At 32.9% G+C, this 27,208-nt stretch overlaps 3 protein-coding genes and 1 long non-coding RNA gene across 5 annotated transcripts; 1 reads left to right on the plus strand and 3 right to left on the minus strand.

The window, feature by feature from the left end:
* On the minus strand, positions 1-4,139 carry LOC25500211 (FRIGIDA-like protein 3). Its single transcript, XM_013588558.3, has 4 exons — positions 3,817-4,139; positions 1,592-2,649; positions 1,160-1,332; positions 1-689 (listed from the first exon to the last, which is right to left on the minus strand). Exons 2-4 carry the CDS (start codon positions 2,637-2,639, stop codon positions 267-269), a joined length of 1,644 nt encoding a protein of 547 aa, XP_013444012.1. The 5' UTR covers positions 2,640-2,649; positions 3,817-4,139; the 3' UTR covers positions 1-266.
* Positions 4,140-6,368: 2,229 nt separating this feature from the next.
* On the minus strand, positions 6,369-11,943 carry LOC25500212 (FRIGIDA-like protein 3). The gene is made up of 4 exons (XM_013588559.3): positions 11,775-11,943; positions 9,662-10,719; positions 9,335-9,507; positions 6,369-7,018 (listed from the first exon to the last, which is right to left on the minus strand). The coding sequence occupies exons 2-4, from the start codon at positions 10,707-10,709 to the stop codon at positions 6,602-6,604; spliced, it is 1,638 nt and encodes a 545-aa protein (XP_013444013.1). The 5' UTR covers positions 10,710-10,719; positions 11,775-11,943; the 3' UTR covers positions 6,369-6,601.
* An 8,262-nt stretch (positions 11,944-20,205) lies between these two features.
* LOC25500213 (probably inactive leucine-rich repeat receptor-like protein kinase At5g48380) lies at positions 20,206-24,119 on the plus strand. 2 transcript variants are annotated; one of them, XM_013588560.3, is made up of 3 exons: positions 20,206-20,363; positions 20,878-21,821; positions 22,927-24,119. In XM_013588560.3, the coding sequence occupies exons 2-3, from the start codon at positions 20,970-20,972 to the stop codon at positions 23,929-23,931; spliced, it is 1,857 nt and encodes a 618-aa protein (XP_013444014.1). In that variant the 5' UTR covers positions 20,206-20,363; positions 20,878-20,969; the 3' UTR covers positions 23,932-24,119. The 2 variants fall into 2 exon arrangements, with proteins under 2 accessions (XP_013444014.1, XP_024627828.1); XM_024772060.2 differs by having other exon boundaries at positions 20,231-20,363; positions 20,957-21,821.
* Positions 24,120-25,449: 1,330 nt separating this feature from the next.
* LOC25500214 (uncharacterized) lies at positions 25,450-26,490 on the minus strand. The gene is made up of 2 exons (XR_003007641.2): positions 26,339-26,490; positions 25,450-25,981 (listed from the first exon to the last, which is right to left on the minus strand). It is a non-coding gene; the product is annotated as an uncharacterized lncRNA (long non-coding RNA).
* Between the last annotated feature and the right edge of the window lie 718 nt (positions 26,491-27,208).

The raw sequence follows: 27,208 nt of genomic DNA on the forward strand, positions 1-27,208 counted from the left end.
TAAACAAATAAATAAAAGACAGCCTCGGATCCAAGACAACCAAAACATACTACAAAGTTTGTACAAAACAAGAACAGAATTCATACATTAGGGGATCAGAATATCTTCTAGTACAGCAAAAGTTAAAACATTAATAACATGACATTAACTTCTTTTAGTGATTCTTGAATACTACATTTTAAAAGTTCAACATACAACATCTTAGAAGGTTAAGACTAGATATATTAAACAAAATGATCATAATCTTCTGCTCATATCTCAGCTAACTAGTGAAGATATGTAGCTTGGTACTGATAGCCATTTCCAAAGTAGTTTCCATGGTTATGAGAGAAGTTATAATGTGGAGTCCCGAGGAGAGGGGGACAGTGATTGTCAGTTGGTGCCGGGTACATGTAAGGTCGGTCGTACGCGTATTGTGTTTGCGGGTACCTGTCAGCAACTCTAGCATAGGAAGTTTTGTCAGAAGGAATGTTAGTGACACGAGGACCATATCCCACACCGTTAGCACGAGGTCTCTTTGGTTGAGGCTTTGTCGCTTCAGTTTCCCTCTTTTTGTCGGCTTTCGCCTTCTCTAGTTGGACAACTCGTTTCATGAGAGGATCTAGAGGATACTGCTCATCAAGTTTACGTTCTTCAATGCACTTGATTACTGCTTTATGAGCGATTAGCTCCCGTTCATTAACTTCAATCTGATACAAGAAGTTACTAGGAATATTAAAAAACAGAAAAGAGTAGATTACCAAGTTAAATATACCTCCATAAGACCAAGCTAAGTACTTAATGATGGTAAATGTCTATTAGGAAAACTTAACTAGAAGTGGATAAAGAGGAAAAACTCGGCAATATATCAGATCACTGCTTTAAATCATTTTGGGTCTGTTTGGGAGGGGTGTATTGGAGGGTTCTGGAGAGGACAGTTTTTGGAGGACTAGGTCTACATCTTAATATATATATTAGAGATTTTTTTAAAATTGAAAGAATACCGTGATATATGTATGATCATACAACAATTCAATTGCACTTGATTCATTTTTAGAAACATTTTTATAGCTTGCTTAAATTAGAAAAAGAAAAATAACTCTTCCCTCCTGTCCAAAATCCCCTTCCCGAACATACCCTAAAAGAACACAATGGAGCGAATAATTACTCAACAACGAACCTGTGCAGTGGGGGATGAGTTAACCCTTTTGACAGGTGAGCAAGAATTTCTAGCATCCTGCAAATAAGACTTCAGCAAGGAAACAGGAGAAAACTGTTTTGTCAGATCAAATGCGAAAGCCAAGTTAACAGCGTCAATTTGCCTCCCACTGTTCGCCAAAACCTCAATTACTCCTGCATATCCAAAATGAAAAACAAAGCATTAGAACAAACAGATGCAAATCGGAATTGCTTTCGTCTCTAATGATGGATACATATGCTAGATTCTTGCATGCACGCACCTTGCATGTTAAAAGTCATTTAGATCATTAGATGTTTTAACAATAAATCATATTAATCACATAATATGACTGTTGATCAATTTCGCCCACTCTGGTATAATTCTCATAAGGTTACGATTGAAACAGAATATTATAAGTGAACAAATACATACCAGGCATCTTCTCTGATAATCCAAGGCAACGACATAAATCAGCAGTTTGGCGACGCCGAGACACCATTGGAATTAGCCTGGATAACTCTTCCTCATCAAAACCAGACGCAATATTAAAACTGGCTAGAAGTTGTAAAAACGCATGAGCCTCCAAGGAATTCCCATTGCTCGCATCCATGTCAAGAGCATCCAATTTAGGCTTCCATTCTTCAGCAACTTCCTTTGCCCTGTCCTTAATATCTTTTGATACTAAATTAGAAATACCTCCTGAATCGGTCAGGAAATCACTCAGACATTCCATCAGCATGATACAGGTCCGGCGAAGGCCTAATAAGTTGGCATCCTTCTTAATATCCTGACTTGACACTTCCATGCAGTAAAATCCTTCCAAAGAATCTAACACTAAACATGCAGCATCAGGAGAAGCTTTTAATGCATGTGGTATTTCTTCCCTTATAGCAGCAAGGTTCTTACGGTTATCAGATATGAATTTGTGAAGTCCAGAGACATCCATCTCTTTACAAAGTTTTACCAACTCTGGATAAGAGATCGATTCCAAATTTCCATTTCCAGGAGAAAGTTTCACATCTTCTACAAGACCTTCCGTCACATTAGAAATAGCATCCATCGGTTTCTCTTCCACGTCTGATGTACCATGACCCCCATTAGAGACAATGGCCAAATCTTTTTGTGAAACCTTCCTGTGCTTTTCTCGAGCATTTAAAATGGCAAATGTGGCAGCATCTCTTTTCTCTTGAAGCCTCTGCAATGTGGCTTGCTCCTTGGCAAAAACAGCTTCTTCCTGCTTCTTCAACATTTCACGAGCTTTCATTGTTTTGTTCTCAAACACTTTCTCATGATCTTCTAATTCATGAAAGCGTCTCTTCAAAGATTTCTCAAGCCCGTGAAAATGTTCCTCAAGTTCTTTCCATTTCATGTTAAGAGTAACAGCTCGATAACTTTCAAGTTCAGCAAATGCCTTCTGCAGCTGTCGTATCTTCGAAGATGTGGAATCCATCAGTGTGGCAACTGAATCTGTTTCTTCCATTGCTAAGAAGCTGAAAAAGATATGATATGGAAACAAATACTTAATTTCAGCTTGCGAAGGCATGAACCATGGTTAATAGTATACACTACACACTCATAATCCTTTGAAAACAAGGCCGGCAATGTATAATTTTAGGGCTTTCGAATTTGAGGTTTATATAACTCATAAATTCCTATTTTTAAGTCAAGAACTAGGTTTCTGTACAGATTTGTTCCAATCTTCTGTCACAGTATACAATGTAACAAAAATAAGATCAGTTTCTTCATCTCTCAATGGTATTCTCAATTACTTAGTTTAATCAGGGTTCTAACTTCAAATAGCATAAATATTTATTTATCCATTTCTAAAATTATACACATCCTATGTGTCTCTATTCACTCTTTATAAGGTGAATTACTAACTATGAAGGACTAACACAAACACAGGACACGCCGCTCATATATAGACACCGATACTAATTTAAAAATTGAAAGTAATTGAATGTAACACATGTTTCAGTGTCGGACACCAACACATGTTAAACACACGACACTGTCGATGTTGCATTGGTTACTAATTATAAATAAAGCATCATAATAACTAATACAAACTTAAAACAAAATAAAATAAAATAAAACCATGAAGTACTTAAAGAAATTAAAAAAATTCCATACAACTCTTTATGGATAAAAATGGGAGAAGCTAGCAATAGTGACACATTAGCTAAATTATCAAGATAGAATCATAATCACTATTTATGACATCATATTTAAATAACCCTTCACTAATTTCTTGCCTAGTAGCTAAAAAATGGTTCATGCATCAAACAGAACAGAGTTTGTAAAATATTTAACAAACAAAATATCTAGATCCAAACCTTTAGAGCAACAATTACAAAAACTCTAAAAAAAGGGAACAGGGGCGAAATCGGCAAAACATTTCCGCTCAACAGTAATACTATAAACAGCTGAAATCTTAAAAATCAGAGAGTAATAGATTTCTAGAAAATAAAAAAAACTATGCAGTGCAGTGCAGTAAATGTGTGGAATGGAATGGAATAAAAAAAACGGACAAGAAACGTGGATAGAATCAGAATAGAATTATGGTCAACATAAGCAAACAAAGCCGATCTAAACCGACAGCAAGAAAACAAAATAACAGAAAAATAAAATAGAGAGAGAGAGAAAAGAATAATTACCTGATTGATCTGAAAGAAACTACTACTAAAACACAGAGAGAGAGTTATCACTCCATTTTTCTGTGTGTAACCCTCCTCACATCAGAGAGAGAGAGAGAGAGAATTGATAGAGAAGGTTGAAGAAGAAGATGGAGAAGAAAAAGTAAGAGAGAGAGAGAGAGAGAGTGTGTGGTGTTTGTTTGATTAAATTTAAACAAAAGCTGACTCTGTTGTTTCACACTTGTTTCCTTTTTTAAAATTTAAAAAGAAATGTTTTTTCAAGTTCCGTTTCCGTTTACTACTACCAACTGCATGCTACAGAGTTAGTTAGCTGTATGCATGATTGCATGTGAGTGAGTGTGATAAACAAAAAAACATACATTCTGATTCTTCTCGGAACTTGTTGCCTCGTATACGTGTACTACTACTCTACTAGTCTCTCTTATCGTGATTGTACGCAACAAATACTTCAATTTTTCCAAATTAAGTGTATTATACTTTGACATATTTATGGCTAATATACTTCAATGAATATTTTTAAAATATCAAATTTTTATAATTTTTTTTTAATAAAATTCTTTATTCAAAACAAACTATCATAAAGGTATATGCCAAGAAGACCCTTTAACTAAATATACTTAACAAACTTACTTGTTGGTCCTTTTGTTTCCTTACCTAATCCCTTTTTCTATCCTACATAAGCTTATTAATCTTTTTTAATAAACAATTTATTGGTTTTTTATTGTTCTTTCCTTTTAAGAAAAATATTAGTTTTCTTTAATGATGGTGTGGTGTAAATCAGATATCTTTCACACACAACCAACACATTGATATAAATTATTAACATGTTAAGAGGTCCAATAATAAATTTTTAGAGATCTATTTAGAAATTTCAAATAATTTAGGGACCTCGCGATAGCTAGTATTAAACTTCAAAATATATTTTTTTTAGCGGTACACTTTATTATATTTTGAATAATAATTATATTTATTAAAACTATCTCAACTACTCTTAATAAATTATATTTCACCTAACCTCTACTAGTATAAAGACATTTTAATAAAACAAAAAATATATACTAATTTTAAAATTGAATACAAATAATATTATTTGAAGTCTTATGCATAGCTTAGCACATTATTTACTTAAAAAATGAATATAATTATTGACCTTTAGTCTTTAACAAGTTGTTTTACTATAAAATGTTTATTCTTTAACAAGTTGTTTTACTATAAAATGTTTATAAATAATCACTATCTAAAAGAGTGTACATTATCAAGTTTGGGCATGCTACATATTAATTAAATCTCTTGAAAAGAGTTTGACGCATCTAAATCGAAGAATATTTTAGAGATTAGTTTTGCAATTAGTTGGTTTAAAAAAAATATTATAGTGAAACAGGAGAAGTAACTAAAAACACTCCATGATATAAGAAAATGAAGCACTATATGATATTTTTCCACACCTACTTTTTTGCTCACCACCACCGCTATTCGTATAACATGCTACATAAATTTCTTCTTTTTTTTTAATATATCCGGATGTTCTAGCTCAACTGACAAAATGCTGAAATTGTTAGGTCAGATGCCATGACCGGAGTTCGAACCCCGGTATTTTCACTTATGTATGTGAGTTTATAATGGCTTTGCCATTTGTCTATCTACCCAAAAAAAAACTTTTTTTTTATTTTTTACTCACAAAATTGCATAAACTTGGTTTTAAAAAATAATAGGTGAATAAGGTGATACTTTCTCTGATATACTTTTTTAGACAGAACATTTTCTAATACTTATTTTCATCATACTCTCTTTTACCAATTAAAATATAAATAAATCTCAATTAACTATATAGATCCTACATCATGTTAAAAAAACCTACATAAAATTGGGTCTAGAGGCTCGTTGAACTCAAACCACTGTGCGTCATTAGTCAACTCCTTATAAATCTTTGGTTGGCAAATTCATATGATTTTCAATTGATAAAGAAGTGTGTTGCAAAGCAATACATACTACTACTACTGGCACAATTCTTTAGTTTTTACTAGTAAAATACTTGTGTATGGTTGGGTACGGTAACGATGCATATTTGTGACAAAGTAATGCACTGAAATGTTGTATCTTAACCATTCCTTAATGTATTAACCCCTTTACCTACCTAATCCAACTACATCATGTTTCTCAAATTTTATTTCCCACCTACTAATCCAAAATTAATCCACGTTATTCAAGGTCAAGTCAAGTGTAACCCGCCTGAGGTTTACGACTATACCTAGACACACTTATACCACACAAAAAGGAGAATCAATTCATGCAGATGATAATGGTGTTCTAAGAGTTCCTTAAACTGATATGCTTTTCAACTGACAAAAATGCAGTTATTTAAAAGCATCGACAATCCCCGTGAGCTTAGCTCAATTAGTAGGGATATTGCATATTATATGTAAATGCTGAAGTTTGGATCCCGAATATCCCACTTCCACATTTAAAATATATGAACTCCAGCCACTGGACTACTTGACAAAAAAAAAAAAAACATCTGACAAACAAATTAAAGAGGAAAAATACACTGCAAGTACAAACAAAGACAACAAAGTAAGCTTGTACAAAACGAGAACATAACAGAGTGGATACATTAGAGGATAAGTATATCTTCTAGCGCCAAAGTTAAATTTTAACATAACATTTCACATGTTTAAGGGATTCTTGAAGACTACATTTATAAAGTACAACATACAACAGCTTAAGGGTTAAGACTTAAGACTAAATATTAATAGGGACCATAGTTATCAGTTCACCGTCTCTCTAATTAGTGGAGATATGTAGCTTGATATTGGTAGCCATTTCCAAAGTAAGTTCCAGGATTAGGAGAGACGTTATAGGTTGCAGAAGCCAGGAAAGGGGCACAGTGATTTTCAGTTGGTGCAGGGTACATGTAAGGGCGGTCATACACGTATTGAGGGTACCTGTCAGCAACTCTACCATAGGAAGTTTTGTCAAAAGGAATGTTAGTGACACGGGGACCATATCCAGCACCATTAGCACGGGGTCTTTTGGGTTGAGGCTTTGTCGCTTCAGTTTCCCTCTTCTTATCGGCCTTGGCCTTCTCTAGTTGGATCATTCGTTTCTGGAGAGAATCGATTGGATACTGCTCCTCAAGTTTATGTTCTTCAATGCATTTGATTACGGCCTTAAGAGCAAACAGCTCTCTTTCATTAACATCAAGCTGAGACAATAGCAAGTCATTAGAAATATTGACACATATTTCCATAATCAAACATAAAGATGAATATTGAAGATAGGCAATATTGTAGTTATTTTGGAGCATAAAAATAAGGACCCAACAAAAACACCAAATAAATGCTTCTCTACTCTACATGCATTTGATGCATCCTTAAGGCAATTCAAGATGATAATTGATAGAGAATGTCTTCTATCATTTTTTCACTACTGCATTTTTGGAATCAAACATTTTTGTCCCCATTCTTCCAATTGCATTAGTGTGGCACATTCCACATACTTCAACCACAGACAGTAGTTAGCCAGAGTCTCTTGCCATTATATCTACTAAAAGAATGAGATTGTGGACCACCTTTTCCTGGTGGCCATACAACAGATACTGGCAAACAGCTTATGTTATCTACATAATCACTGCCTGTCCCCACAGCCACAGAAGCTACCAACCACAATAGCATAGAGCTTCTAAGTTCTATAAATCACTGTGATGGAATCTGAGAGCCAGCCAAACCACCGATTTGAAAGGAGTGCACTAGACCGCATAAAAATAGCAGGAATAACTGCCTGATGTAAGTTAGACTAGGAAATAACTAGTGGCAGAACTACTTAATGGCAGTCATGATTAGAAACGTCATTGTTAGCAGTATACGTGATAGTAGGGTGTGTGTGCATCATGTATGTGACGTTGTGCTCTATTGTAGGCAGAGAATACTATCTGTAGGAGACTTTGAACTCTGGGGACAGCAAGTGTATTGCAGTACTGTGCGTGGTTTCTGGGCATGACGATATAACTATTTGGTTATCTCTAGTGCACCCACATTATCTTCGAGATGATTGAGAAACCCACAATATGACCCTAGCAACTCAACTTAAAGCAAAGAAAACTGAGTCAATCCACAAATGAAATTAGGCTGGCTCTTTTTACGGCTTCCTCTGTTCTTTAACAAATGGACAGCCAGTCTTTCACTTTCCACTAGGTGAGGTTGACTACATAGATCATCAGGGTCCATAATGTCCTACATTGAATAATGTCAATGGATGGATTGTAAAATGTCCTCCATTCCTCTATATTTTATTAATAGATTATCCTTCGTCTAATCTACCCTCCTTCTAGTGCTTCTATAGGTCTCCTACGCACATGTCCAAACCACCCAAGGCAAGGCCTCACCAACTTATTTGCAATACTACTACCCCAAATTTCTCTCAAATACTTTATTCCTAATCCTATCTTATCTTGTATGACCACTCATCCTTCATAGCATTCTCCTGTCTAACTGAATTGACTTTCTTATAGGCTCTATACTTCTAAAAATTCAATCCTATACATTAATACAGGTCTTATAACTGTGTTAAAATATTATTTTTAGTATAAGTGAGGCACCTTTTCATCAAAAATTATATCTTGAGGCACTCCTGCATGAATCCTATGATTTACATCTACTATTCCCCATCATTTGGCATGATGAACCCAAGAACATTAACCTGCACAAGTTGTGATGTGGATTGTGGTATGTTATCTAATTTTCATCTCTAAGCTAGAACTAGCATACCTCCCGCAAAACTTACATTCCATATACTCTACTTTACTGCTACATGAACTTATATTCCATATACTCTATTTTACATGACATGAATAAACTCAGTCAAAGGCTTATGTTGTGAAGTGTTACACAAGTCCCCGTGAATATAGGTAGATATGTATTATGCCCTGTCACAACAGAGACCTTTGGGATTGAAGAGCAGACATTGCATAAATCCTTCTACCTTGTGTTGAATTCAACTTTTACATAGAAAAATGGGTTTGGTAACTGGTAAGAATCAAACTCTAGACCACTATATCATAGAATCTCCAATACCATGGCATGAACCAACTCTTCAAAAACTATACTTTTAGGAGAAAACTCATGAATAGTTTTACATCCACAAGAGAATCCAATAGAAAAATCGTGAATGTTTTCATAACATGCCAAACAATTGCACATTACTGTCGCAAATTCTCAACATGAGCACCTCCCATTAACCATAGTGGAGTAGAAGCACGTTAAAATTAGGAAACAGTTCCTAAGATCACTCCTCCATAAGAAGAGCACCTGATTGGACAATATATCCCCACAATATTCTAAAAATATTATAATACAAACATTCCTTTGCAACTAACAACCTTAATATTTCATATTGACAATAAAACTGTTAGACAACTGACGACCTCAATTACAACTGGACAAACAGGTAAAAAAACTATACAATAGTTGACAGCACGTGTTCAAATCATGAATAGAAAACAACAGTAGGAATGATTACTTACCTGTGCAGTGGGAGATGAGTTACCACTCTTGACTGGAGAAGAAGTTTTCTTAGCATCATTCAGGTAAGACTTAAGCAGAGGAATAGGTGAGAACTGATCTGTAAGATCAAATGCAAAAGCCAAGTTAACAGCATCAATTTGCCTCCCATTCTTTACCAAAACTTTAATCACACCTGCACATCAAAAGTAAAATGAATCATTTAAAGAAACCCAAGGAAACAACTTTTTCATAATGTAAATCTGGAAACATATCTAAATAAAAATGAACATGAGATAATTGGATGAAAACTTGGTGCATAAAATAAAAGTAAGAGAACTAATCCACACCAGGCATCTTCTCCGACAACCCAAGGCATCGGCATAAATCAGCAGTTTGGCGACGCCGAGATACCATTGGAATTAGCCTGGATAACTCCTCCTCATTAAAATCAGAGGCAATACCAAAACTAGCTAGAAGTTGCAAAAAGGCATGAGCCTCCAAGGAATTCCCATTGCTAGCATCCATGTCAAGATCATCCAATCTCGGTTTCCACTCTTCAGCAACTGCCTTTGCCCTATCCTTGATATCTTTGGAAATCACATTAGAAACAGAACCCAAATTGGTCAGGAAATCACTTAGACATTCTAGCAACATGATACTGGTTCTGCGAAGACCCAGCAAGTTAGCATCCTTCTTTATATCCTGACTTGACACTTCCGTACAATAAAATCCTTCCAAAGAATCTAAAACTAGACAGCCAGCATTGGGGGCAGCTCTTAATGCAAGTGGTATTTCCTCCCTTACAGCAGCAAGGTTCTTACGGTTGTCAGATATAAATTTGTGAAGTCCAGCAGCATCCATCTCTTTGCATAGTTTTACCAACTCCGGATAAGACATCATGTCCACACTTACATTTGCAGGAGAAAGTTTCCCATTTTCTATGTTGCATTCAGCCCCAGTGGATACAGCATCCACAGGTTTCTCCTTGACATCTGGTGCCGCTTGACTCCCATTAAAGACAGTACCCAAATCCTTTGATGAAACCTTCCTGTACTTTTTTCGAGCATCTACAATGGTGAATACAGAAGCATCTCTTTTCCTTTGAAGTCTCTGCAGCAAGGCTTGCTCCTTAGCAAAAACAGCAGCTTCCTGTTTCTCCAACATTTCCCGAGCTTTCCTCGTCTTGTTTTCAAACTCTTTCTCTTGGTCTTCCAGTTCATTAAAACGCCTCTTCAAAGATTTCTCCAGCCCTTGAAAATGTTCTTCTAGTTCTTTCCATTTCAAGTTAAGAGTAACAGCTCGATAACTTTCAAGTTCAGCAAATGCCTTCTGCAGCTGTTGTATCTTCGAAGATGTAGAGTCTATCATTTTAGCAATTGAATCCTTGTCCTCCATGGCAAAGAAGCTAGACAAAATAATAAAATGAATATTAAAGTTGAACTTGTGTAACATCAAACAAGTACCATCATAACCACAGGGTTAGTGTGCAGTGTGTGTGAGTGTTGTAAACCCTAGGGTACCGAGTTCAACTCTTACTGATAAAAAGAGTACCATAGCAATAAATATCATAAACCCTATAGCTAAACTTTTTTGATCAGGACCCATGTATCTAAACTAACATTATGCATAAAAAAAATCTATGGCCAAATAAGATTGGCTTGTTTGACCTTATCTACTGGCATAAGCACTTGGAATACTGTTTGTTACATTTTACAAAAACAACTTATGACATGTTCATAAGTTGTTTTCAGCTTATTCTCATAAGTTGTCTAATGCAGCTTATGAAAACAACTTATGGCTAGTACGAAAACAATTTAACTTTATTTTATCTTGTTATAAAAAAAACCTTATACATAAACACTTAAGGGTCTGTTTGGAAGGACACGTTTTTGAGGTTATGGCTTATAAGCTCATTTGACTAAAAGATCGGTTGATAACCATCATTTTCTCACGAACTTATAGCTTATAGTGTTTTTTGATAAGCTAATTCAAGTAGCATATAGTTTAAAGCTCGTAGCTTACCATTTTTTATCACAATTTTACCCCAATAATCTTAATTGAAGAAATTAAATACATATTTACAAGCTAATTCTAGGGCTAATTTTACCAATTCAATCAGTTAGCTTATCCACTATCAGATATCTGTTATAAGCTAGTTTACCAGCTATTCACTATCTTTTACCTTACAGAGCCAACTCCCTCAGCTAATATGGCAAGATTAGTACAAGAAAAGTACTAGTTAAGATTTAGAACCAAATCCCCTAATTATAAAATCATAAACTAGTATTATCACAACAATTTCTCTAGTAACTTGATCTCTAAACTTAAGCTTCCAACGAAACAACCAAAAATAAAAATAAAAACCTAAAATGAAAAAGCGGATCTAAGCTGATAGAGGAAAATAAAATTGAAAATGAAAGAGAGAGAGAGAGAGAGAGAGAGAGAGAAAGGAAGAGATACCTGAATGGTGTTAAGGAAAGAAAATAAGAGAGAGAGAGAGAGAGATTTGTGAAATCTCAATCCATTCTCTCTCTAGAAATGCAACCCTAGGAGAGAGAAATAAAAAGGAGGAAGAAGAAGATGAAGAAGAGTAGAGAAGTGTCTCTCTGTTTCTTCAATTTTCTTTACTTGTTGCGATAATAATAATGCCTATCATACTGTGTTACTTTTTTCCCACGCTTTTTGTAATAGTTTATTTATAGTAATTTTTTTCGCACGATTTTTACCTCTATCTTTTCAATTTTTTCATTTTGAAAGTGTGTAATTGCTAAGCTTCAATGTCCTTTTTCATTTATTTAAAATTATACAATTGCAAATACATCAACAATGTCTTATTTTATTAGATAGGATCGACCAAAATGTGTAACATAAGAATTTTTTAAAACTGCTTATGAGTCTGGTAAAAAGAGAGGGTTGTGTCAGACCTGAACAATCAACATAAAACTTTGTCGAATCTCTATATGAATCAATTACAAAAAAAATCGTAAATAGTTTAAACTTAAAAAACCAAGATTAAATAAACCTAAACATTAAATTGAATCAATTTTAGTGTGGGATCATATGGATGTATTTGTTAAATATAATCCTTTTTGAAATCATCATTAACATTGTTTACATTTGTTCCATGCTTGTTGTTATTATTTTTTATTTTTTCAGAAAAAATATTGTTTAGATATACCAATGTGGTGTGACATGGTTTGATTTCTAGTTGTTGGTCTAAAATATAGTAGAATATAGATGTAAATTAAATGAAGTGGATGCACAAATTAGCTCTTAGTATTTGTCTTATATTGCGTAAAAAAATCTATTTGTCTTATTTGGATGAGTATCATAAATATTATATATACTTATATCTATTTTATTTTTCATTTTTTTTAAATCACCTTATGACAAATTAAAATTGATTTTCTTTTAAAAGAACAAGTTAAAATTGAATAAATAACATGATATGTTTTTGTCAAACTAAAACTGAATAGGTCTATCTACCAAAAAAAAAAAAACTGAATAGGTCATTATCTTAGGTTCACAAGCTTCTCATTATGACAAATTTTGCACTTAAGGTGTGATCGGTTAAAAAAAGTAGGGAAAAGAAAGTGAGGTAAGAGAGAAATACAAGAGCAAAAATCATCTCTTCATGGTTAGTTTTAGAAGTTACGGTTGAGTCTAACACAATCTGATAAAATCGACTAATGAGATGAGGAATACCTCCACTTATAAGTATATTGTTGATCATCTCCTATCCGATGCAGGACTCTTAACAATTAGTTTTAAAAGAAGAGTAGTGATATTTGTACATTCAATTGATGACAACTTTGGTGACAACCTTGTTTTTCTCTCTTCTTATTGGTCAAAAACAATGGAGAGAGAAAAAGGAAGAGAAAGAATAAGAATCTCATGTGAGTATGAGAGAGAAGTTGTCCAAAAATTATCACATAATGGTTGTACAAATATTATTTCTCTTAAAAGAAAGATAGAGAAGATCAAAAAGTAAAAAGAGCATAATCAATTAGTAAATAATTAGAGGAGAAATGTAAATTGAATTGATAACTTATTTTTCAATTATATGTCTCTCTTATGTTAAATCTTTTTATTTCTCATAATCAATTAGTTATTCCTCTTTGCTATTTCTCACAAAGGAATGTTTCAAACACTTTTTTAACATTGATCCAAACATAGTAGTTCTGTTCATATGAGAAACTTTGTTAAGACACCTTAGTACTCTTTTCTTCTTGTTTAGCTGGATTGGGTATTTATGTAAATGCACGGCACCGACACTGATCTATTAACTTCACTTTGAAGAGGTTTGTTTGTTAGTCATTGGATTCGTTGCGTTGTGGAGATAGATAGATAGATGGATATCGTGTGCATGTCGTGTGTAAAGCTGAACAGCACTTGCAAGTCTAGCGAATAGCGCGCTACCAGTAGCAGCCTTCCTTGTCTGCAAAACCGTACTTGTAGGGACACCACCAACTCCTCTTTTTCATGTAAAGTTTGGTGTTTAGCCAACTAGTTGTGTCATCAATTTAGGTCACAACAATTTGGTCCATTTATTCATAAGATACTATGTAGGTTCATTTATGTTTGAGTTTGTCATTCTTTTTTAGATTAAGTGATTATGCTGAGAAAGTTACTAAGTTTTGTAGTTTTACATTTTAAGACTACTAATTAAGAAAATATAAAGATAAAATAAAGGAAAGCGATAAAGATACGTAAAGTTTTGTACGTTGAATAATTTTTACAACGAAGTATTTATATATTTGGAATAACTAAGTGTTTGTTTGGTTTGGATTTTAGAAAGCAAAATGTGCTTTTAGTCCTCCTCCATCGTGAAAACTATATTTTCCATCATGTTGGTTTGAGTTTTCGGAATTGCTTCCATCCTCTAAAAATACTTCTTATTTAAGCTATAATTCCTAACTTTTGAGTATGTTAGAATCAATTCTACATTAAACTATCATTAATTTCTTTCAGTGTTCTCTTTAATTACATAAATTTCTCCCACGATATCCATTTTGGTACTCCATCCGTCTTACAATAGGTGTTATCTTTTCTAATTTTTGTTGTCTCAAATTATTTGTCCTTTTTGTGATACCAATACAACATTATTACTTTTGTCCACTAACACACCCTTATTTATTGCACTTCAATCATCTATAATCACTCGACGATATTTTATCATTAAAATCAATAACCGTGCAAAACTCAAATTGGACACCTATTGTGAGACAGAGAGAGTAATTATATTTTCAAAAGTAATTTTGATCAAAACTATCAAAACAACGTTCATTTTGTTTAATCAATTCAGCATTATTGTTTGCCACATTTTGACGCATTAACTACCTTATTACATCATGTAAGATTACGACTTTTTTTTTTAATTACAAACATTAGTCGTTAGATTAATCTTTACTTCTTCGTCGTGGTTTAAACCAATAACTTCCAACTCCTTATCATTTAGTTTAAGTAAGATCATGTCTCGAGTCATAAACTTTCATATCAACTACTCATTTTGACCATCACTAAGTTATCTCTCTTCAACCATTTCATTTATCATGCCACCTAGGTAGGAAAGAGGTTATATGATATTATGACTTGGCCAAATTTATTTTTTAGTCTCTTGAACTCATTAAATTTTACCACAACCTTAATAATACCCTATAACAACCTCCAAGTCTATTTGGACTTGATAACCATGCTCAATCGCTAACCGCCAACTAATTTAGATGTCAATCAATTCTGCGTCAGGTGATTCCAATGTCAGCTGATTGTAATGCAACTAATAATCAAATCATTCCACTTCATCCTTATGGAAAATACATGATTCAACTACGTATTTTTTGATGTAAACGTATGTCCCCTGCATCTTTTAGCCCAAGATGGGAGATGTATATCATGACCGCCCATTTGTTCTTGGGTGTGTTGCCTTGACATTCGACTAATATAATTTTACTGCATATGAAAACTTGATCTTTCAGATCAACTAGTTTTGCATATATAGTAGACTTACAATGCGTGAATTTCATTTCTAAATGCCTCCTAGTTTTGTATGATCCAACCGATATAGAAAACTTCAATGTCATAAAGACTTACATTTACAGGTAGTAGTCATAAGTTACCAGTTGGACACAATTAAATGTCTTCCCATTTTGTCTTGTTCAATTGATAAGTTGTTTTGTTTCTATTGCTTTCACATCGCCGTTTCCATTTTCCTTTGATGTTGGAAATGGTTAGCCATACATACACACCAAATCATTTAAAAGAGTAGTGATACATAGACCACCTTAGGTGGCATGTACCACTTATACACCCATACACAATTGTGACATGTGTTCATGTGGTCCCCACATACACAAGAAACTCACATTCACACACTCTCACATGGGAGTGGTACATAGTGTGTATGAAAAAAAGGGTGTTCATGGCTCGGAAGTCGGAACCAATGTGTAGCAACTGTTCTTGCAACTATGTCCTTTTCCCCATTTTTTTTTCTCTCGAGGATCTTATTCCTTTGTAGCCTTTTATCATGTTGTGTTCTTCAACATCACTTCGTTCAATTTCTTCCCACATTACATTCTGTTTAACTACATTTTTGTCAAAAGCGTATTTACATTATTTTCAGTAAAATAAAATGAACTTTATTGTTTAGCTAGTCAAAATTCCATACTAATTGAACACTTATTTACTAATAATAGATTGATCAAAGTGATAAGAATTTTAAACCCCTTGAACAAGTGGTTAAAGCTCAATCCTAAACTCTTGCATATGAATAAAATTTAGTTAAGAGTTAAGAACTCACCTTACGTATCCACATAAATTAGTTTTTTTTTTATTGAGAAATGTTAGTATATATTAATGTTAATTGTTATGTTAGTTTTTTCTCCCAGATTTTCAATTTCCTAACCCTTAACTCAAATTAGTTGAACTATCAAACTATCTCGTTCCATGTAAATTAGTTATTGCGATGTATATTTCATACTTATAATGTTGTAAAAAAATAAAAAAAATTCAACGCTAGTATTACTCATCACCCTTGTCAATCCCACATGTAATGTCACAGTGAACCATCCTATACAAGTATACACACCAATTGGTTTTTATATCTTTACATTTGCAAAATTCAATTCTTTTTAATTCAATATAGTTGTGCTATATACATATGGTGGCATTTCACGTGGGAAAGATGAAAATCTTCCCACCATAGAAAAAGTGCTTTTAACTATGAGATGAAATGAAGACTACACTCTTTATCATACTCTCTCCATACTCTATTATATCCTTTTTACACTATTCCACCACTATTGTCTCTCTCCCTCTCCTCCATGTCCTCATTCACCCACCATCACCTGCAAGGCTGCAACATCAAATTCACCATAGCACCGCCCTCACAACCTTACCCCCTTTATTGCATCCATAAATTCATTATTCAACAATTTTCACTTTGATGAAGAACCTCTATAAATCTTACAACAAAACACCAAAAATCAATTAAATTGTTTCCATTAAAAAAACATTAACTTACTTAAATATAAAAACATTATGTTCAAGATTAATGGTTAAGTTGTTGAGAAAAAGAGATTGATGAATTTCCATGATGAAATCATGAATGTAAAATAGAGTTTTCAATTGCCCAACTTTAAAATCAACCAATTATTGCTGTTTTGATTTGATCTTTTTTCCATTATGCACTGCAAAATCAAGATTTTGGAATGAGATGTGTTATTTGAGTTTATTGTTTGGGATGAAATGGATGATAAGAGTGGTGAAGTTGGAGTGTTGTTAAAACATACTGCTGTTGAGAGAAAATGTGTTGGTAGCTGATAGAGAAGAGGGATGTGGTTGTGATGTTGCCGGTGATGATGGGTGAGTGGGGAGAGAGAAAGGGTGGTAAAAAAAAATAATATAGTGTGGAGAGAGTATGACTAAATGTGTAGTCTTCAATTAATCTAATGGTTAAAAACATTTTTTCTATGGTGGGAAAGTTTTCACTTTTCCCATGTGAAATGTCACCCATAAATATTTGCAAAAGATATGTACGACTCCTTAACTATGGCTAAGATCGTTTGACATATTATTATGTGTTGGTTTGAGTGGAAGGAAATAGACAAGCGACGACTTCTTAAACACGTAACCTTAACTTTGTTTTTTAGTTCATGTTTATGGCAAGAATAACCTTGAAAAGAATATTACCTTTTAAAACAAGGGTCATGCTAACCACGACTATACAATTTCCAATTAATGTTAATATCTATTATATTTGTTTCCCTAATCGATGCTTTGAAGATATTAGTTAACATTTTCCTTTAAACAATACCGACTTAATCGTTAGCGCAACTCTCAATGCTTGTCAACAAGCTATGGTTTTCTAGGTTTTTGATTATTGGAAATATGAGAGAATAGGAAGAAAAAGAGAACGAGGAGATTAGAGTTATGTAAATTGTGATTTCATTAAGTTATGAATCACACATACAAATGCTTATATACAAAGTGTTGTTGAGTTGCTCGAGAAACAAGTCATCTCTCAAACCTTAACAACCTAGTGCTAAAAATTAGCAAAAATGTAACTAACTTTCAACAAACAAAACTAACTTGATTACTATATGATTAATCAAACAAACTTGAATTAAATCACTAATCAATTATGCTAACTTGAATTAACAACTAACATAAACAACCTTCTCATATTCAAGAATTTTTTATGTAAGATTGGAACATTGCATTGCATCATATTCTTCATGAAGGAAATTAATGTGCATATATTTTAACAAAACTAAGAAAATATTTTCTCCGATCACATTTATAAGTAAAAAATAATTTTTTAAGTTTATTAAATAATTAATGTATTTGGTTCTTATATGGACCATGAACCAGGTACATTAGTCATTCAATAAACTTAAAAGGTTATTATTTTTTTTTTTTTACTTATAAATATGACAGGAAGAAGTAAGCTTTGCAAAGGAATATTCAAAAAATAATTAGGTTGAATTATAATAATTTTACAACTTCCACTTATTCATTAAAAGTTTCATCTTGATACACTCTAATATTAAAAAAAAAAAATACTATAAATCAAACCAAATTATTTTTATGTGTAATTTTTAAGTAATTATAATTAAAGTTAAATATTTTTAACAGATATTATCAACCCACTGAGATGAGAGATTATAAAGAGAGGAATAATAGATAAATATTCTAGATATACATATGGTTGATTTTTGTAGTGATGTGGTGTTAGAGAATGAGATTGTTCAAGCTTATAAAAACCTATTTTGATCAGATTTGTAACTCGAATGATGTTCATGATAGCGTCTTTTGAAAAACATTTGGATCAATGATGGTATTAAAGTTAATCGTCGTTATCATCAAAGCTTAATTAAAGTCGTCTCAAAGTCCATAAAATAAAGATAAAATTTTTGAGCTTACAAATGGTTATAACACTCATTTAAGGGGGTTCTCGTGATACTCTTTAATTTATTTTTATTTTTACGAATTTAATTTTGTTTTTCTTGACTTTTTTTTGCTAGGTTAGAGAATACAAATGGTTATAATACTCATTTAACGAGTTCTCATGACACTCTTTAATTTATTTTTATTTTTTACGAATTTAACTTTGTTTTTCTTAACTTTTTTAACAATTTATGTTAGGTTAGGTTTACGTCTGTCAATATTCTATTTGGTTTTCCTATTTTTATTTTTATTTTATTAATGATGCTTGCTTGCAGTTTTCCTGTTTTTATAATTGGTGTCAACTTCGTTGAAATGATTAATTTTTTTAAATGTGTACGCACCATTTATTTATAATTTTTTAATAGTAGTATCTAATAAGTACTCAATCCCTCCAATCCAGATCTCACACAAAGTTCTTAAATGAGATCCACTAATCAACTATCAATAACTTTATATCACTACATTTCAATTTTTTAATATTAAAAGCGTGCGGACCCCGCTTAAAGTTTGGGGTCTTAAATAAGATCCTGGGTCTTATTAGACCTTGAAAAAAATTCACCAATGGGGGTACCTAATAGGCACCAGGTCTTAAATGTTTAAGACTCTCCCATTGGAGATATAGACCTTGAGAGCACTTGTTAAGGGTTCAAAATTAGAAATGATTGATGAATTTTATGTAAAAAAATTACTTTTTGTTGTTTCCCTGTGTTGAATGCATAATTTTTAAGATAAAACTTTTACTTTAAAAATTATGCTCACATTCTTGTTAGCATTTTCCTTTTCTTTAAGAGATTAAGATGATATTTTTGATAAGTATAAAAGCATTTGTTAGCATTTTCATTTTCTTTATTATGCTCACATTATTTTTTCCCTTAAAAAGTTGATATAAAAGGTTATACACCATTGATACAAATTAATTTTTTATACCGAATACAATGAAAACATTTGTTTTGATACTTCATATCATCAATTCGAAAAATAAGTTATACAATTCGATTGACATGTTATAGCAATGAATTTTCATTGGATGCATGTGAAAAGTTAGTGGGAGGGAGTATTTGATAGAATTTTCATTTGTTAATGAGGAACACATAAAAGCAAAAAAAAAAAAAGGATTTGTATTCCATAGTGTTGTAACTAATATCGACAATTCAATAATAAATAAACGATCGAGATTGAATATTGCATAAAATTGTCAATCTACACCATGTACATTAGAGTCATTGAATCCTTAATCTACGACCTTGATCATCTGCTACATGAAACTGCATGAAACAGCTACAGTGGACAATCTCGTCCCTACCTTATCTACCAAAAAAATTTAAAATTTTGAAAGAAAATGTTGTTTCCTTTGTGTCACGATTTTCTTTAGGTTGTCCAATAAGAAAACACCTCAATTTTTTCAACAAAGAAAAAAAGAAGCCTAGTCATCAAATGAAGAAGCACCATCACTTTCAAAAGTCTTCTCTTATTCCAAGTCTTCTCCTATCTTTGGAATTTTTTGCCTTTCCTTCTTTGACCCGTTCCAATTTCCATTTCCCATTTCATTTTTCTCATTCTTCTTCACATCAATCCTATCAAAAATATCATCTTAATCTCTCACAGGTAACTTCCTTGCTCTTTTCTTAGCTCAAAGTTTCATACTTTATACTTATTCGTGCTTCTCTTTGTGTGTGTTTGTCTTACTTTTTGGATTTTCATGTAAGCTTCATTGAGTTGTTTAATACCCAGATGGGAATTTAAGTATTTTTTGTGAAAAATTGAAAATTTATGTTTTTTCATCCATATATGCTAGTTTTACTTTGATGGGTTTCTCATGTTTTTTTGGTAGAGGTAAGTTTCAGGAATGTAAGTTTCATTGGATTGTTCAAAACCCAGATGGGAATTTTAGTACTTTTGTGAAAAATTGAAAATTTATGTTTTTTCATTCATATGTATTAAATTTACTTAAATGGGTTTCTCATGTTTTTGATGTTTTTGTTTCCTTTTGTTATTGCTGTGTTAGTTTTGTTCTAAAGTGAAGTTTTTTACTCTGTTGACTTACTTTGTTTTTGGATGGTTGACTTGGTTTGTGTGAAATTCTGAACTGTGTTTTTGCTATTTTGATCTTATTTTTCAGGGTTTGATGTGGCTGTGTGGATTGAATTGGATACTAATTAATGAGGTTTCTTGATTTTTGCTTTTGGCTTTGTATTTAGGATTTTGGTGAAGATGGTTTTTGTTCCAAGTAGCCGGATTTTGAGTTCTTATGTTTTTGTTAGTTTCTTGTTGCTGATTAGTTTTGGTATAACCTATGGGACTGAAACTGATATCTTCTGTTTGAAAAGTATAAAAAATTCGATTCAAGACCCGAATAATTATTTGACATCTTCATGGAATTTCAACAATAAAACTGAAGGGTTTATATGTAGATTTAATGGTGTTGAATGCTGGCATCCTGATGAGAATAAAGTCTTGAATCTCAAATTATCAAATATGGGACTCAAGGGTCAGTTTCCTCGGGGCATTGTTAATTGTTCGAGCATGACAGGATTAGATCTTTCAGTCAACGACCTATCTGGAACCATTCCAGGAGATATATCGACGCTCCTAAAATTTGTGACGTCGCTTGATCTATCTTCAAATGAATTTTCTGGGGAGATACCTGTTAGTCTTGCAAATTGTACTTATCTGAATGTCCTTAAACTTAGTCAGAACCAACTCACCGGTCAAATTCCTTTACTATTAGGCACTCTCGATCGTATTAAGACATTCGACGTATCCAACAATCTTTTGACCGGGCAAGTTCCAAACTTTACTGCTGGTGGTAAAGTTGATGTAAATTATGCAAATAATCAAGGTCTTTGTGGACAACCTTCATTAGGGGTTTGCAAGGCTACGGCTTCCTCCAAGAGTAACACTGCAGTTATAGCTGGAGCTGCTGTTGGTGCGGTGACTCTTGCAGCGTTAGGATTGGGCGTTTTTATGTTCTTCTTTGTGCGTCGCAGTGCTTATAGGAAGAAGGAAGAAGATCCTGAAGGAAACAAATGGGCAAGAAGTCTTAAAGGAACTAAAGGAATTAAGGTAAGTGGTATATTGATGCATCATTGCACATGGCATTGGCATATATGGTTACACTTAGAGAAGCTGTTCATTTATGTTATTAGATTTATTTGTCTTTTATAGCATTAGATACTTGTTTTAAGCCTTGTTTGGATAACTACTTAATTAAGCGCTCATAGCATAAACGCTTATCATATTGCATATGTTTAAACTATTTCTATGACAAAAGATAAAATTAAGTCAAACTATTTCTATATAAGTCTTAAGCTGTTTTCATAAGCTATTTTTGAAGAGCTTGTGGAAATAAGATAAAATTTTTTTTTGGTGAACATGCGATAAGCTGTTTGCATAAACAACTCAAATAATAAAAGTCTTAAACATCTCCCAAACAGTTTCACTAGTGATTATGTCAGTAGATAAGCTCGAATAAGTCAATCCAAACAAGCCCTTAAACATTTTCAATAGAATCCAGTTTACAACAATAAGAACCAAGCCTTATCCTACTAAATTGAGTCGGCTCACTAGAATCTAGTTTATTGGCTTATTTTTTAATACTTTCAACTGTTCATAAATATTCTATATATCCTTTTCATTGTTGCTTATATTAATTGCGAAAACTTTTCTGGATATTGCTGCATGCCTGCATCAAACACATAAAAATAATAACTCCCGGTCCTAATTATATGAGAATGTGCGGAGAAAATTTTGGTCCCATTTATAAGATAAATTTTCAATTTTTAAATTGTATTTAATGTTTAAATTAGTTTTTTACCCTCATTTATAATGTTTCTCTTTTTAATATTAGCGAGTGCATCTCACATTTCACAATTTTCCACAAGGGTGTACATGTAAAAACATTCAAAAAGTTAAAACAAAGAATTCATTGTTTTGATATTTTTTTGGTTTTGTCTTTTATAATTGGGACCGGAGAGAGTTCATTTTCTGATGTCTAAAGTAACTAATAAAGCAAACATTTTCTCTTCAAATATTAGAAATAAAGAATATACTTTCTTCAAAATTATTTTGTGTAACATTTACAGAGCTGTACTTTATATGATCTTGCATACTATTGGACTATTATGCGAATATTATACTTAAAGTCTAACTATACTGAAATGAACATCAGGTATCTCTATTTGAGAAGTCAATTTCAAAAATGAAATTGAGTGATCTCATGAAGGCTACCAACAACTTCAGTAATATCAATATCATTGGGACAGGAAGAACAGGAACAGTTTACAAAGCTACCCTTGAGGACGGCACAGCATTTATGGTGAAAAGATTGCAGGAATCTCAACACTCCGAGAAAGAGTTTATGTCTGAGATGGCGACACTAGGGACTGTCAAACATCGTAATCTGGTTCCACTTTTAGGTTTTTGTGTGGCCAAAAAGGAGAGGCTTTTGGTCTTTAAAAACATGCCGAATGGAATGCTCCATGATCAACTACATCCTGCTGCCGGTGAGTGCACACTTGACTGGCCTTCGAGACTCAAAATCGCAATTGGAGCAGCCAAAGGATTTGCATGGCTTCATCATAGCTGCAACCCTCGCATCATCCACCGAAACATAAGCTCTAAGTGTATCTTGTTGGACGCAGATTTTGAGCCCAAAATTTCCGATTTCGGCCTTGCCAGATTGATGAACCCGCTCGATACGCATTTAAGTACTTTCGTAAATGGGGAGTTCGGCGATTTTGGTTATGTGGCTCCTGAGTATACAAAAACCTTGGTTGCTACGCCTAAAGGCGATGTTTTTAGCTTTGGGACTGTGCTTCTTGAGTTGGTGACCGGCGAAAGACCTGCAAATGTGGCTAAAGCACCAGAAACTTTTAAAGGAAATCTCGTAGAATGGATTACGGAGCTTTCAAGCAACTCAAAACTCCACGATGCCATCGACGAGTCACTTCTCAACAAAGGTGATGACAACGAGCTTTTCCAATTTTTAAAGGTTGCATGCAACTGTGTTACAGAAGTTCCAAAGGAGAGACCAACCATGTTTGAAGTATATCAGTTTTTAAGAGCTATTGGTGGTAAGTACAATTTCCAAACTGAAGATGAAATATTGGTACCTGAAGATATTATTGGTGATAATAACATGGTGGAACTTATTGTTGCTAGAGAAGGAAAATAATTGAAAAAGGTGTGCAAGATATATATAGGGTATGTGTAATCAGTTTCTATATGTAATTATCTATTTCTTACTTTGTTGTCCTAAAATAAATGTTAGCTTTTTATATAGTTTTTTGAGGATCTAGATCCAGTAGTGTGCCATTGATATTAAAATGTCAATATAAAATCATTAATCATGGATTATATATAGTTGAGTTGTTTCTTTCTATCCTTATTTTTACATGTTTTGGAAATAGATGAATTAATTTGCAAGTTAGTTTCAGGCTTCCTCCCCTAACGTCGGGGTTTGTTTGCTTGCCATCGTCTTCCCCTTTCTACTCACATATGCATGAGACCACAACAGCCGCTCCATGTTTGCTTTTTTCTCTCCCTTATGCCTCGGCCAACAACCAACACAGACCCTTTCCCCTCCGTGATCGCAGTCTGCTCCCCATCAAAACTCTGCGTATCCTTTTGATCCCCACAATCTGTGAAGATCTTATTGTCGCGAATGTAATTCTCACATTGCTCCCTACAAATCCCTCAACCAGATCTCTGCTCCCTAATGGGGACTCTTCCTACCTAGAGACCTCCTCACAATCCCATTTTCCTGCTAAGCCTCATCAAAACGATCACTTGTAATCGACCTGTCTTCTTCTCCGACCATCCAACCCCCACTCGAGCCAACACCATTGAATAGACCGTAAACTTTGGAATGAACATTTGTTGCTGAAAGTGCCGGGAGTTCGAATCCGAAGCATCTTAAGGCTGCGCCAATCTCTTTGGATCCGGCCTGCATCTTAACGTGAACACAAACACATTGATATGTGGAAGGAAACCTACAAAAACTTTGTTTGAAAGTGCATGCGAAAATACCTTGCAGATGGACCAAGTAATTCAATGCTCTTTTTTTTTTTTTTTTTTTTGAACTTTTAAAACTAAAATAAAAGCAAACTTAGAATCACTCCAAACGACCTCCAAGGTTTTTGATGTTTTAATTCCATTTTGTTATTGTTGTGTGAATTTTGTTCTAAAGGAAAGTTTGTGGACCATATAAACGTGTTTTTTGAACGAGAAACGTGATTAGAAACTCTATCACAGCATTTTTTCTAGTTTTTTTTAACAGATGTAAACATATTTTTATTAAATTTCATTGTTCATCGTTCAAATCAACAATGACACATCATTAAATACATTTTCACGTCATTAATAAATATGACATGCCATAAAATATAATTCCAAAACTTTGTGAAATAGATGAACACTAATCCCAGATTTAAAAATGAAGGGATTGACTAGCACGAATTGAGTTTAGTGAAAGAGATTAGACTCACAATATGTCGAACCAAGAATCAAATCTTGACTACAAGTATTCATATTTAACATTTAACCAAAAGTATTCATATTTAACATAAGGGAGGGAAATTATGGAAAAATAAATAAATATTAAATGGACTACTGGAGATACTGTAACTCTTATACAAATTAGTAGAATAAATTTTTCTGTGATGTTACAAATTTACTGGTCCAATACACAATCTACAAGATCAATAACAGCAATCTATTTTATTTATCAATACATGATAATGAAAGTAAAACCAACATAAGTCTTATATAGTTCTAAATTTTGCTGTTTCATTTTTGTCAATAGTAACTGACGCAGATGGAAGCAAGGAAGAAACAAGTTTGCAAGTGACAAACTTGTGAAAATAGGGTTACAGAATTCACCAGAAATTGATAAAGCTCTCTGAAATATTATTGAATGAATAAAAGCTACCAATGCTACAACTATTAAGCTATAACAAAACCCTAATAAGCCGAAAATCTAAAATAGAAAACAAAGCAGAAATTAAATAAATTGGGCCGAAATAATAAAATACTAAAGAAACCCTCTACATCAGTAACGCAGTAACATGATCAAGGATGGCTTTGATGGCGGTAATTGCCGCAACGAGGTTGATCAGATGCTTGCTTGTTTTGATCATTTATAAGACTTGCCCCACAGGGACTTCTTGATCCTCCAGTCTGCTCTTGCCCAAGTAGCCTTCTACTTCTAACCATTTCATACGAGCCTATAAAATACACATATGAATCATTGTTATAGATAACATATATCTTTCATACAAAAACCTTTTTGACTTGAAAATATTTATGGATAATATCATTCATAGATTCATTTATATTGTCTTATATTTTCACTTGGAAAGTTGTATGAAAAAATTTACTTGGAAAAATAAGAGTAATAGTATATGATGAAATTTTCGTTCATATGATCATACAAAATATAGTACTATATATGTCATGAATTAATAATTATTTATCCAAAAATGTGTAAGCATTTAAAACATCTTCATATAGATTTGTGTTATATGGAATACACAAATAGAAGAAAAAACAATTGAATGTATATACGTGGGCGTTTCACTTACTTGAATGAAGCTCAGAAGCACCAGCTAGTTTCATGGCACACAATGAAAACACACAAAGAATGAGAGAAACCCAAATAAGTGAGATTATTTTAGAAGCCATAATAGTTTGGTTTATGTATTCAAGATATCTTAATTTATAACTCAAAGCATTCGTTGAATGTTAATTGCTTGTCTTTCAATTTAAATCACTATTATGATGAAGTTTTGCATGACTTTCCCAACCAAGAATTAGTTCTTTTTTGTCAACAAGACAGTGACAATGTCTTTTTCCCGCATGCTTCCACGTAAACCAAGTCAAATATATCGTAAATGACATGGTCGTTTTAGACTTTTGGTAAGGTATTTTCCGCAGACTATTTGGTAAGGTATTTTCCGCAGACTATTAGGAAGACTAATTCTAGGTATGATCTAATAGACAATTAAACTATATCAATCGTTTAAGGGTTTTAAATTAATGAGTTAAATATGTTTTTAGTTCTCTTAATTTTTTTTCGATTTTTAGTCCTTAAAATTTTGTCGATCACACTATTAGTTCATTATTTTATGTCTAGTCACGTGTACCATTCAAATTTTTGAATGAGTTTTTGCAAGAATGTTTAAAATATAAAAGGAATCTCTTTAATATTTATTTTTTTAGAATTTATTAACTAAATACGAATTTTTAAGTGTTAAAAACATAAAATTCATATTTAATTCATCCATTGTTAAAAGAAATTAAACTTTTGCAAGAGAGAATTATATTATATAATGTACTAAACATGATTGCGAAAATAAATTCAAATTTTCGAATGATACGCAATTGACTTAAAAGTAGAGACCAATATTGGTTATTAATAACTTTTGTGTGATTAAAAGTAAAAAATTGAGACA

This window comes from Medicago truncatula, chromosome 8 (genome assembly GCF_003473485.1).
Source record: "Medicago truncatula cultivar Jemalong A17 chromosome 8, MtrunA17r5.0-ANR, whole genome shotgun sequence".
NCBI classification, from domain to species: domain Eukaryota; kingdom Viridiplantae; phylum Streptophyta; class Magnoliopsida; order Fabales; family Fabaceae; genus Medicago; species Medicago truncatula.